Source organism: Solea solea, chromosome 1 (genome assembly GCF_958295425.1).
Source record: "Solea solea chromosome 1, fSolSol10.1, whole genome shotgun sequence".
Classification (NCBI taxonomy): Eukaryota; Metazoa; Chordata; class Actinopteri; order Pleuronectiformes; family Soleidae; genus Solea; species Solea solea.
Window position 1 is genome coordinate 21,445,929 of NC_081134.1, and position 11,455 is coordinate 21,457,383.

At 44.0% G+C, this 11,455-nt stretch overlaps 1 protein-coding gene across 1 annotated transcript; it reads left to right on the top strand.

Annotated features, from left to right (window-relative positions):
• Positions 1 to 1,249: 1,249 nt before the first annotated feature.
• LOC131465167 (Krueppel-like factor 6) lies at positions 1,250 to 10,541 on the top strand. Its single transcript, XM_058637556.1, has 4 exons — positions 1,250 to 1,606; positions 4,655 to 5,228; positions 6,838 to 6,961; positions 8,412 to 10,541. The coding sequence occupies exons 1-4, from the start codon at positions 1,505 to 1,507 to the stop codon at positions 8,461 to 8,463; spliced, it is 852 nt and encodes a 283-aa protein (XP_058493539.1). The 5' UTR covers positions 1,250 to 1,504; the 3' UTR covers positions 8,464 to 10,541.
• The last annotated feature ends 914 nt before the right edge of the window (positions 10,542 to 11,455 follow it).

An 11,455-nucleotide genomic window follows, 5' to 3' on the forward strand; every position in this document is an offset into this window, starting at 1 on the left:
CAGGGAACCAGAACCTGTAAAGTTCTCCTGTGGTTTCTACACGTTGCCGTTTGGTTGTTTTTTGGTTCTATTTTTTACCAGGGAACGTTCTGACAACTTTGACCAGAGATTTTGAGTTTCTATTGCTTCATTAAAATGTTTACGATTCACTTTTTAGGTTAAAGGTTTAATGTTATTTTACTTTTTCAGACATTTGCACACAAACACACACACACACACATTTATATAAATATATATATGTATATATATATATATATACATATATATACATACATATATGTATGTATATATACAGTATATACATATATGTATGTATATATATCCACACACACATATATATATACATACATATATATATTATACCTGAGTAATTAAGTAAATATGAACACCAACAATGTGAAATATTATTCATATTATTCATATAATAATGATGTGAAAACCAAACGTCACTCACACGACTTTCACATTTGGTTTAATTTTGATATTTATTTGTTTACAAATAAAAGAGAACGTTCTGAGAAAGATAATAGTAGTTATAGTTGGAATATACATATTTTAACCAACTTTATAAAATCATAAAACGTTGAGATTCACCTTTAGGGTTAAAATTCCAAGGTTAAACTATTTATTTTTACTATTTTCACACAGTTGCACGTGTACATTATTCTGTTTTTGTTTTGTTGTTTTTTGAAGTTGGGTAATACAGTGTTTATTCGCCGTTTATAACATATGTGGAGCTCATTTTCATAAACATGTGAAATGAATAAATGTCACTTATTCATTCACAGTGTAGAGCCGCAGCAGCAGTAACAGCAGCAGCAGCAGTAACAGCAGCAGCAGTATCAGCAGCAGCAGCAGAAGTCACTCTCGTGTCTGTGCTGAAATGTGACAGAAAACACGAGTGAGTGACTGAGTTGAGTCCGTGGTTGCGGCTCCACAGTCGCCCCCTACAGCAAAAGAAGTGAACACCTGCTCGAGCTCACGCTCCACATCGACTTCCTCCTTTCGCTGCGCGAGGACTAGGGGTTTATATAGCGGCCTAAAAATAACCACAGCTTCACTCCAATGGGAGGCGGAGCTGCTAGGGAGCGCGCAGCCAACCAGCGCGCGCAGGGCGAGTCCACTGCGGCTTCGCATTGGCCCGCGCCGCCCTTATGGGCGGGGCATGCGCGGCCGCCAGCGCATTGGTTCTCGTGGCGAAACGTCACGCGCTCACATGGGGGTGGGTTTGTGTGTAATTTTGAATCGGGGGGTGAAGTTTACAGTCAGTGCGCTCTCCTGACTTTTGCGGAGTTCAGTGTTTTCGGTGCGATCGCGCGGTGCGTCACACGCTCCAGAGGAACCAGAGGAACCATCCAAGCAAGTGGACGAGCGCACGCACGACCCGCAGCCGCACATTATACATGCGCAGACAGAGCTGGGACTCTCCGCAGCGCGTGTCGGTTCTTCCCCACAGTTTCCACTCCGTTTGTCCGCGTCTCGCGCGCTGTTTCCCGGGAGCGACATGGACGTGATCCCGATGTGCAGCATCTTCCAGGAGCTGCAGATTGTGCACGACACCGGATACTTTTCTGCGTTACCGTCTCTGGAGGAGTACTGGCAGCAGGTACACGCGCACACTCACACTCACTCACACACTCACACACACACACACACACTGACACTCTCACACACACAAACACTGACACTGACACTCTCACACACACACTCACACGCCGCTCAGGCTCAGTCCACGCTGGCACGCACGCATGTGACAGCTCGCCTCGCGCTCCGCTCCTCTCCTGTCCTGCGTGTGCGCGCGCGTCACTGACTGTGAAGAAGCGCAGAAAGTGCGCAACGTGGGGGGGATGTCGCTAATGTTTGTACGTGTGCGTGTTTTATTTTGGGGAAGTTGCACAAGTTCCTTTTTATTTGTTTTCTGTTATTTCTTCATGTTGGAAAACAGCGACTTTGACTTTGTTGCGTATGAGCACATGAGAATGATACTTTGTAGTTTTAGTAACAATAATAATGACGATAATGTCCTCGCGCGTGTTTGTGGTGAAATGTGTAGTCAGTGACAGCGAGTGAAAAACACGCCGTGTTTGCACATTCAGCGATTGAATGGCGAGCCGTTCGTCTTTGCGCGTATCTCCTCCTCCTCCTCCTCCTCTTCTCTCTCTCTCCACTCCCTCTCTACCTCTCTTGATCTCTCTATCTCTGTCACACAAACACACACACGCACACAGATAAGGGAGAGAAACAGAGAGACAGATTTGGCACAGTCATATATGAACCTGTGGAGTTTTCATTTACTGTAAAAGGAAAAGCTAAATTAAGTGTCTTGTTTAGTTTTTGGGAAATGAGTCTTCTTCTTTTTCTTCTTCTTCTTCTTCTTATTCTCGCGGCTCTTAAAAAAGCTCTCGTGGGATTTCTGTTGACATTTTGCACGCGCTCACATCCCACAATATTCTACTTTTAGACATGACAGAGAGTTTTTGTATTCACATACGCTTCTTTTTTCTGAGATGGAAAAACATCTTCATAATAATATTAATTATTATAATAATCAAGGGTTATTCTGAGTCTGGACTCTTATTTTGAAAATCCCCACGTCCTTCTTTACATATATACATATATAAATATATATATATATAACGGATAGATGACGGATTGATCAGTTTAATTGGGTTTTTCCTGTGATTTCAGCTCCTTAAATGTCAGTTTTGGGAAACCACGGACGTTATTGATCAGTGTTTTTTTTATGAAGGTTACAAACACAAACACATTCTGGGATTTCAGTGTTTGAGGAACGTTGTCAGTGTGAGATTACGGATTATTCATGAATCTCCAGATTGACTGTGTGTTTTTTTTTTTTACATCATTTTCTGATGTTTTATGGACAAAAGAAGCAAATGCTTCATTGATTTTGTGAAAACAATCATCAGCAAATAACTCATTGATTATTTGACGTATGAATGAATGAATGTCTCCAGACTCGTTAAATCCAATGAAAACGCTACAGTGATGTGAAAAACTCTCTCACTCTGCTGTCACCCTAACCCTGTTCTCTCCTCGTCCTGTGGTGTCCACACAACAATTAAACCAGTTTATAACTTATACTTTGGCAGCACAGGGCCAAGTGGGAAGGGAACTTGTCTTGTAACGGGAAGGGTTTCCAGCTCGAGTCCATACCTGCTCACTGCTCCTGATTCTAGGACGCTTTGTAGTAGAGCATGAGTTTAATGCAGACGTAAAGTGTAACCATAATAAACACCATTTCTATATGCTCATCTAATCTTAACATAGTCATATCATGTGATCCTTTTTTAGGCTCCACCCTATGGGTTCACGGGTTGCTTTACACACACACACACACACACATGGAAGTGTGTTTCTTTAATAGAAAAACGCAGCTCGGTGTTTGAATCTGCTTCATTAGGAAATTGCACAGGACCATTAGTCGCCCTGGAATCTGCCCTCTGCTCACTGATGAAGTGCTCTCTCTCTCTCTCTCCCTCTCTCCCTCTCTCTTTCTCCCTCCCTCTCTCCCTCTCACTTCCTTTTCAAATAAGAAGAAGAAGAAAAAGCCCACACAATCCTCAGCAGCAGCAGCTCCTGCAGTATTCATGCCAGGCTTTTTATGGACCCCCGTGAACCAGACCTCCCTCCTCCCTCCCTCTCTCTCTCTCTCACCCTCCCTCTCTCTCCCTCTCTCCCTCCCTCCCCAGTGTGCTCTGTTATTTCTAGCGATGCCTCAGAATGCATTATTAAATCCACATTACGTTGAATAATTGATAGATTTAAAAGATCTACAAGCACTTCCCTAACCCACAGGAGGGGGGGGGGGGGCACGCAGTTCTGTACCATATGTAAATTTGATGACGAGCCCGAACACACACTCACATGAACACACACATTTGCACGCTCTCTGTAAGGAAACGTGTGTGTGTGTAATCTTTCCTGATGTGGTCCCACGGGGCTTCCGTACACTCAAGTCTCTGCTGCATAGGACATTGTGTCTCGCCTTGTGTTTACTCAGGCTGGAAGGAAGCAAGGAAGGAAGGAAGGAAGTGCGAGGGTCACAGCGTGTCCCGCCGCTAACGCTAAAAATAAACCAAGATATTACAAAAAAAAAGATACGATATTGATAAATATTGTAATACAATGTCAAGATTGCAAGATTGGGGGTTCCCAAAGACCGGGCTGGTGACACAGATGGGTCGCAGGAGATTATTTTTAGGTCCCCCCAAACATTTTTTGCAGAATTTTCCCCAAAAACATTTAAAAAGTTTTCTTTTCCTTTCATTCAACAATTCAAAATGATATTAAATGTTAAATGTTAAATGTTGTCCAGATGCAGAACATGGACAAAGACAAAGCTCTTACAAGTTGCCCTCAAACCTAAAGCTGTGTCAGGACATTTGGTTCTTAAATTTGAGTGGAATTAGTCCTGGAAAGTCCTTGAATTTAACATCAGCCAAGGAGTATTCTCTCGTTCCTTAAATATCCACCATTGGTCGTCTCCAGTGTCTCAAAGTGGTTTCCTTTCGTCTCTCAGCCCCACAACAAACATCAAACTAAAACGAAATCATTGGGTATTTGTCTGGTGTCAGGCCTCGGGCTCCGTGTGCTCCGGTCGACTCACTGCTGTCTCGTCTTCTCTCCTCCACAGACATGCCTAGAGCTGGAGCGCTACCTCCAGAGCGAGCCCTACGTCTCGGCCACGGACCTCAAGTTTAACAACCAGGAGGACCTGTGGAGCAAGCTGATGCTCGCCTGCGGGGATAAGTCCGGCGACGCTGACCCAAAGATCCCCCACATCAAGGAGGAGGAAGACAATCAGGACATCCAGCACGTCGACGCCGGGGGGTTCCACTCCGACGCCAGCAGCGAGGCCTCGGACAGCTCCGAGGAGCTCTCCCCGACCCTCGACTTCGCCTCCGGCTCTTTGACGGACATTATGGGCGACGGCGGGGAGGACCTGGGCTCGGCCATCATCAGCACGCCGCCGTCCTCGCCCGAGCTGGCCAAGGACGGCTCCGGCGCCCCGGCGTGGAGCGGGATACAGACTGTGCTGCACTCGCCCGGGAAAATAAGGACAGGGGGAGGAACGGAGAGGTCGGGGCTGACCAGCGGGGAGGCGTCGCCCGACGGCAGGAGGCGGGTGCACAGGTGTCACTTCAACGGGTGCAGGAAGGTGTACACCAAGAGCTCGCACCTCAAAGCACACCAGCGCACACACACAGGTAAAAACACAGTTGTGTGAGTTTGTCCGTATGTCCGTCATCTACCACTCTATCCTCCACATGAGGGTTTGTGGGAGGAGCTGGAGTTAATTCAGAGCGTCTAATTAACCTAATCCCAAATTTTGCATGGTTTTGGACCTTGGGAGGAACCCAGAGAAAACATGCAAATGATCCTTGTTTGACCCGGAACCCAAACCTGGTGACCTTCTTGCTGTGTGGCAACAATGCAAGCCACCGCTCCTCTGTGTGGCCCAGACTTTTAAAATACATTTAAACCCAATAATCCATCTAAAAACTGTACCAAGGCCAATTTGTCAAAGTCAACTCGACACAAACTTCGTCTCCTGCTTCTTCTGTTATTTAGCGGCTAAATCCCAAAGATGGAGAGAAATCCAGTGATTTATGCTCTAATCAGTTTAAAGATTTAAATATGTTGAAGGACAAACCCAGGAAGAAAAGAAAGATGACGACAGACGGGACAGATGATGGCAATAAAGTGGTGGGAAAAACTGAAAGAAGACATATCGCCACCTAGTGTGGCGGAGACACACACACTTTATCCAGTGTGGACAAGGACATTTGTCCAATTCCACGGCAAAGACGACTGAACTGTTTTATTTATACGGTGTTTTTGTCACGGGTCCAACGAGTGGAGACGTCATGTGAAAGTAGACGAGGATTTCACGGTCAAAGTCGTGAAAAAGGCTCCCACATAGTTTGAATTGTTTGTCGGGAGGAATGCCCTCAACTGTGACCTAATTCACACAGAGGAACGTGACTTCATGCAGGGGGGAGGGAGGGAGACAGAGGGAGGGAGGGAGGGAGACAGAGGGAGGGAGGGAGTGCTTTTGTGGCTGCACAGCACCCAAAGGATGTGGATCCTGAAAACAAATCAACAGTTCTCAGATTTCACCCTGGGAAACGACTCGGGAGACGCAGGCGTTCGCCGTTAAAGACAAAGACGAGAGAAAGAGAGAAAAATAAATAAGTTGAAAGAAATGATGGGAATCTGACATTTGCGCTGTTTTGTCCGGGGGTTCAAATGTGAGACGTTTCCCTAGTCACCTTTGACCTCTTGCCAGGCGGCTCGGGTTTACAGCTGGGTCGCCCATTAGCAGAGGAAGAAGTCACATTCCAGACATCCTTCACAGACCACGTAGCCACATGGTTAATGGCCTTCAGGACCATTAGGAATCTCTCCCTCTCTCTCTCTCTCTCTCTCTCTCTCTCTCGCTCTCTCTTCATTACATAAGCCGTCTCCTGCAGCAGGAGCCTTACAGCTGCATACCACAGCTCTCCAAAAACCCACAAGGCACCAGGTCGTTTTTCACTGGAAGGCACAGTAGCCCGACTGCAATCTGCTTAGCACCTGCTTAGGATCATATTTTCCTCCTGAAATCCTCTCTGTAATTCCTTTTCCCGCTTCGTAAAGACGTGTAAATGTTGGTTTCTGTCGTGAAATGTCAAATATTGCAGCACCTGTGGTCAGTCGCTCAGAGTTACTCCACTAAATCTGATTAAAACCTACAGAAATCACATTTACTGAGTCTCAAGACGCAGCAGAACATAGAAATGAATGTCCTGACTCCACTTGCTGTGTCTCTCGCAGGTGAGAAGCCCTACAGGTGTTCATGGGAGGGCTGCGAGTGGCGCTTTGCACGGAGCGACGAACTCACCAGACACTTCAGGAAGCACACTGGAGCCAAGCCATTCAAATGCAGTCACTGCGACAGGTGAGTGTGTCCAGAGTTATGGAAAATTATTAAAAAAAAAACAAATAGGTCCCAGTCACCGGGAAAATTCCTTCCAGTTTTTTAGTTCATTTACAGAATATTATGTTTCAAACACAATGGTGAACTGAGCTGCAACTAAACGATTATTTTCACGAGTCATCGCTTGGTCCATAAAATGTCAGATAATGTTAAAAAAATGTCTAACCTGGTTTTAATGATTTATTCGTTATCTGGAGCAAATATATTCACATTTAAGAAGCTGAAACAAACAGAAATCTTTGTTTTAATGTGAAAAAAAGCTTCAGACCCGTTTCATCGATTACCAAAATAGTTGACGATTAATTTAATAAACGATTAATAATCGAGTAATTGTTTCAGCTCTGCCCTTAACGTTGGACCAAAGTGCTGTACAAAATGAGGTCAGTAAAATAGAATCATAAAACACATAAAACGCATAAAAATTGCTTTACAGTCAAGCTTAAGTGGTGAAATAGAATAAAAATGTGATTGAATTGGCATTTCTCATTTAATGCCTTTGCAATTTCCTAATTGCTGTCAAATTATGATTTAAATTTGAAAAAAATTGGATTGTTCCTGTTCCACAGAGGGTCCAACAGGGCCAGATGGATAAAACCAGAATTTAATGACCCAAAAACACATTTAAATGAGTCTAGAACCTCCACTGCTTCACGAACAAAGACTTCAAATTACTTGAAAGGTCAAGGATGGATGGTTGAGGTCAAGGGTTTTTGATGATAAGAGTTCAAGTGGGAGTGGATGCTTTTATTTGATCAGGCAAAACCTCAGTGAGCTCTTTATCGCCCCCTCATGCTGTTGTAATGATGTGGACTCTGACCCTGAAGCTAACACTCTGCCAAAGCTAAAGCAGTAAAACACTGGTGTTATTATTTGTTTGTATCACACCTGTAGCTCTTCATAAATGACCAAACCTTTATTTCTGACCACATGACCAAATAAGCAAGCTAACGAGTGAGCTAACTGCGCTGTATGGTGACAACAAGCTACTGAGGCTAGCTAGAAGTTAGCGAGTTAGCTAATCACAGAAGAGTGAAAGTGAAGCTAAATTTCACTTTTCTGTGACAAACAACAGCGTCAGTTAACTTTATGTTCTTTACAAACAGACTCCACTGAGTTCAGCAGCATTTTAGCGTAATCTGTGTATCTGTGTACATGGCTCTAAGTTACCCAGCTAACAATGACTGGTTTCTAGAATGTTCCAGAGGAAAATCAGAAATACTGTTCTACTGTATAAAGAGTGTGCAGAAAATTAAACAAATAACTAATAAATGAATGAATAATAATCAGAGTCACCTTTTTGGTAACGGTGTTACTTCAAAATGCTGTACTTGGTATAAAAAGTTTAAGAACCACTGGAAACAAAGAAAGAACCACAAAGTGAAGTCTGAACGTTTTCTTTCTCCCTCCTCAGGTGTTTCTCCCGCTCTGACCACCTGGCGCTGCACATGAAGAGGCACATCTAAGATGGCCTTCCGTGTCCAGCGAGCTCTGAGGGATGATTGCGGTTGATTGTCCCGTCCTGTTGGGGGATCGGCGAGGCCGGTGTGTCCTGGGAGCGCTAACGGGGGAGGAACACCGCCGTGTTCCGGGCAGCGGAAAAAACATGAAGCAAACGCAGGCTATTATTTGCACCATACTTAGTGCCTCCAACACCTCGCTGTGGAGATTGCTCTTGAAAGGCTTTTACGGAGGAGCGCGGGGGGGAAGGGGAGAGAGAGACTGCTGGGAAAAATCTGGACTGGAGACGACGGGAAGAGACTCTTCTGTATGGTGTTCGACGCTTTTTTCCTGGAGGATTATGGGACTCTCGTCGGGGGAGGTGGGGGAGGGGACCCGTGCCTCCGATGACCGTGTGTTTGCCTGTGTGCATGGGGACTGCGAGTGCCTGTGCTGGCTTTGTGGAGCTGACGGCGCTTGCATTGTGGAGACGTGAGCGAGTGAATGAGTGACGCCGCGCGCTGTCATGTTTCTGTGTTTTATTTGAGAGGGTGAATATCGTTTCTGTCTCTCTGCGAATGAATGCAAAGCGAGCGGCGAACGGTTCTGTGTTCTGTGCGATGAGTGTCGCGGCTGTGGAGACGGGGCGGGGGGGTCGGGTCGGGTTGTTTGGTTTTCAGAGGGCGCCCCCTGCGTGCCCGGAGGTGGAACTACAAGCTTCCCCCGATTCACAAGTGGGAGTTTGTTTTGTTTAGTGCAGCTACTAAATGTGCAATGTATGAAGTGGCCCCGTCTGAAACCATACACGCTATAAAAGCTCATTTTATTGTCCATTGTGTAAGCTCTGTATCTTTAAAGAAAACTGAAAAAAAAAGAAAAAAAAGGTTGTAAACAAACAAACAGTTATCACCATTATAACAGACGTTGCATGGGATCAGGGGATGTGTTTTTGGCTTACGTGTTTGCTTATAGGACGACACAATTCCACTCCAGAGCAGCTAGCTTCATATTCTGCTACCGTAGTATTTACAAAACACATAAGGCCGTCTTTCTTTGTTGGGAAAACCACTGTTGTTGACTTTTGGGATTTTTTGGTTCCTTTTTTTCTTCACTTCTGCTTCTTCTTTTTTTTTTTTTTTCTATCTGTAAATGCACTGTTAACCTTACTGATGCCTTATGTAAGTGGCCTTGTCCTGTTAAATACATCACTCTCTCTCACACATACACACACACCGGGGTTAGTCTAGTACTGAATAGCTTTAGAAAGGCCCTGTTCAAACACATTTTTCTTTCTTCTTCCCAAAATAGACTCATCTAATCTCCAGAACAATAACAATAAAAAAGATAACAACAATAGCAACAATAATAATAATAATAACTATATATCAGCTTCATAACGACTGCCATTTTACATTTCTGTGCATATTTCTGTGTCGGATTAATCGCGACTATATCGGAAGCTTTACTACTATGTAGTACAGAGGTACAGAGAGTCCTGGAAACATGTTCTCATGAAAGGTGGCGTCCCCCCGAGATCCATTTACCTAAACCATTTCCATTAAATATCATAAAAAGAAACGGTAACGATAATGAGTCTGTTCTCATGATGTAGGTGTTTTGGTTTAAATCTCCCCCTCAGGCTCAAGTCTGCTTCTTTACTCAGTCCTGCTTTGAAGAACCGACCAAAAACCAGTTAAACCAGTTCAGCTGCGGAGCAGGGTCATGTGGTGAAACTGAGCAGAGACCAGGTTTCATGTCAATGCCGAGACCATATTTTATGTCACTCAGTGCATGTTCTTCACGTCCCGTAACATGACGTTGACACACTCCTCCGTCTTATCTCGCAGAATTTAAAGTTGAGTTTAAAGCCACAATGTCAGTATTTGTGTTCAAATGTGTAACAGTGCGTTTACACCAAAGGCAAAAGCAGATTTTTAGCACGTTTCTGTTGCGCTAACACAACCCACAAATATGTTTCCCGTTAAAGTGCGACAGACGCTTAAGGTGCGCGTATCAGGAAAATCTCAACACTGATTGGCTTTCGCAACATTAGTGTAAAGTGAAGCAAATTCGAAATTAACGGAATTTGCATCAGCCAGAAAATTTCATGTGATAATTTTTCCGCCTCTCTGCATTGACGTTAAAATCGTCGTATTTCGGAAACAATTTTGGGGGAATCTCAGCTCTGATTGGCTTTTGCTTTTTCCCAATTTGCTTAATTTTTCACAAGAATTGTGCAAGTAACACAAATTTTGCAACTAAAGCATCTTTGCATTTACGTTGTACGCAATCTCATCGTATTCTCAGTGCTGATGGCTTTTGCAAAATGTGTGAAGCGTGGATTTTTTCAACTTTGACATAAATGTCACGTATTTGTGTCGCATCATTTTGCAAGATTTGCGTCGCCTTGTGAAATTTACGTCTTTTGGCTTCTTCACTTTGTCCTCTGACGTCATTTCATTGAAGAATCTTCACTTTATTTGTTTGGACAAATGCTCGTGATCGGACAAATACTATTTGCCGTTGTTTTATCGTGCTAAGATTTTTGCATTGCAATTGGTGTGAACGCACGGTAAGATTTATGGGAGTGTCGGGGGGGGTTAACGCATCGGTAATATCTCCGTCGTCTGTCACTCAGTCGTCGACATCACAGGTAGCCTTGTTCTCACTCAACAGCTGTACACAGGTGAACCTCAAAAACATCGTGCGAGAGAATCCGTGGGCCAACGTTTTTCTTTTTACACTGAGAAGATTTATGTCAAATGCAAAGATTATGTACATTGTAAACTAAGAGAATTTTGTATGGAAGCTTCTATTTTGAAAGGGTATGGGACCAAAAAAATGATGAAAAAAAACAAAAGAGTGCAAACGTGTTGTTTTCCTTACATGAACCAATAAACGAAAAGAGGCTGAAGAATTACTGTAACATAGTCGCACTCCTTCATGTGCTTCTCTGACACCGTTTTTTTTTTGGTTTTGATTTGACTGAAGAAGCAAATGTACATTTAAAAAATTTTA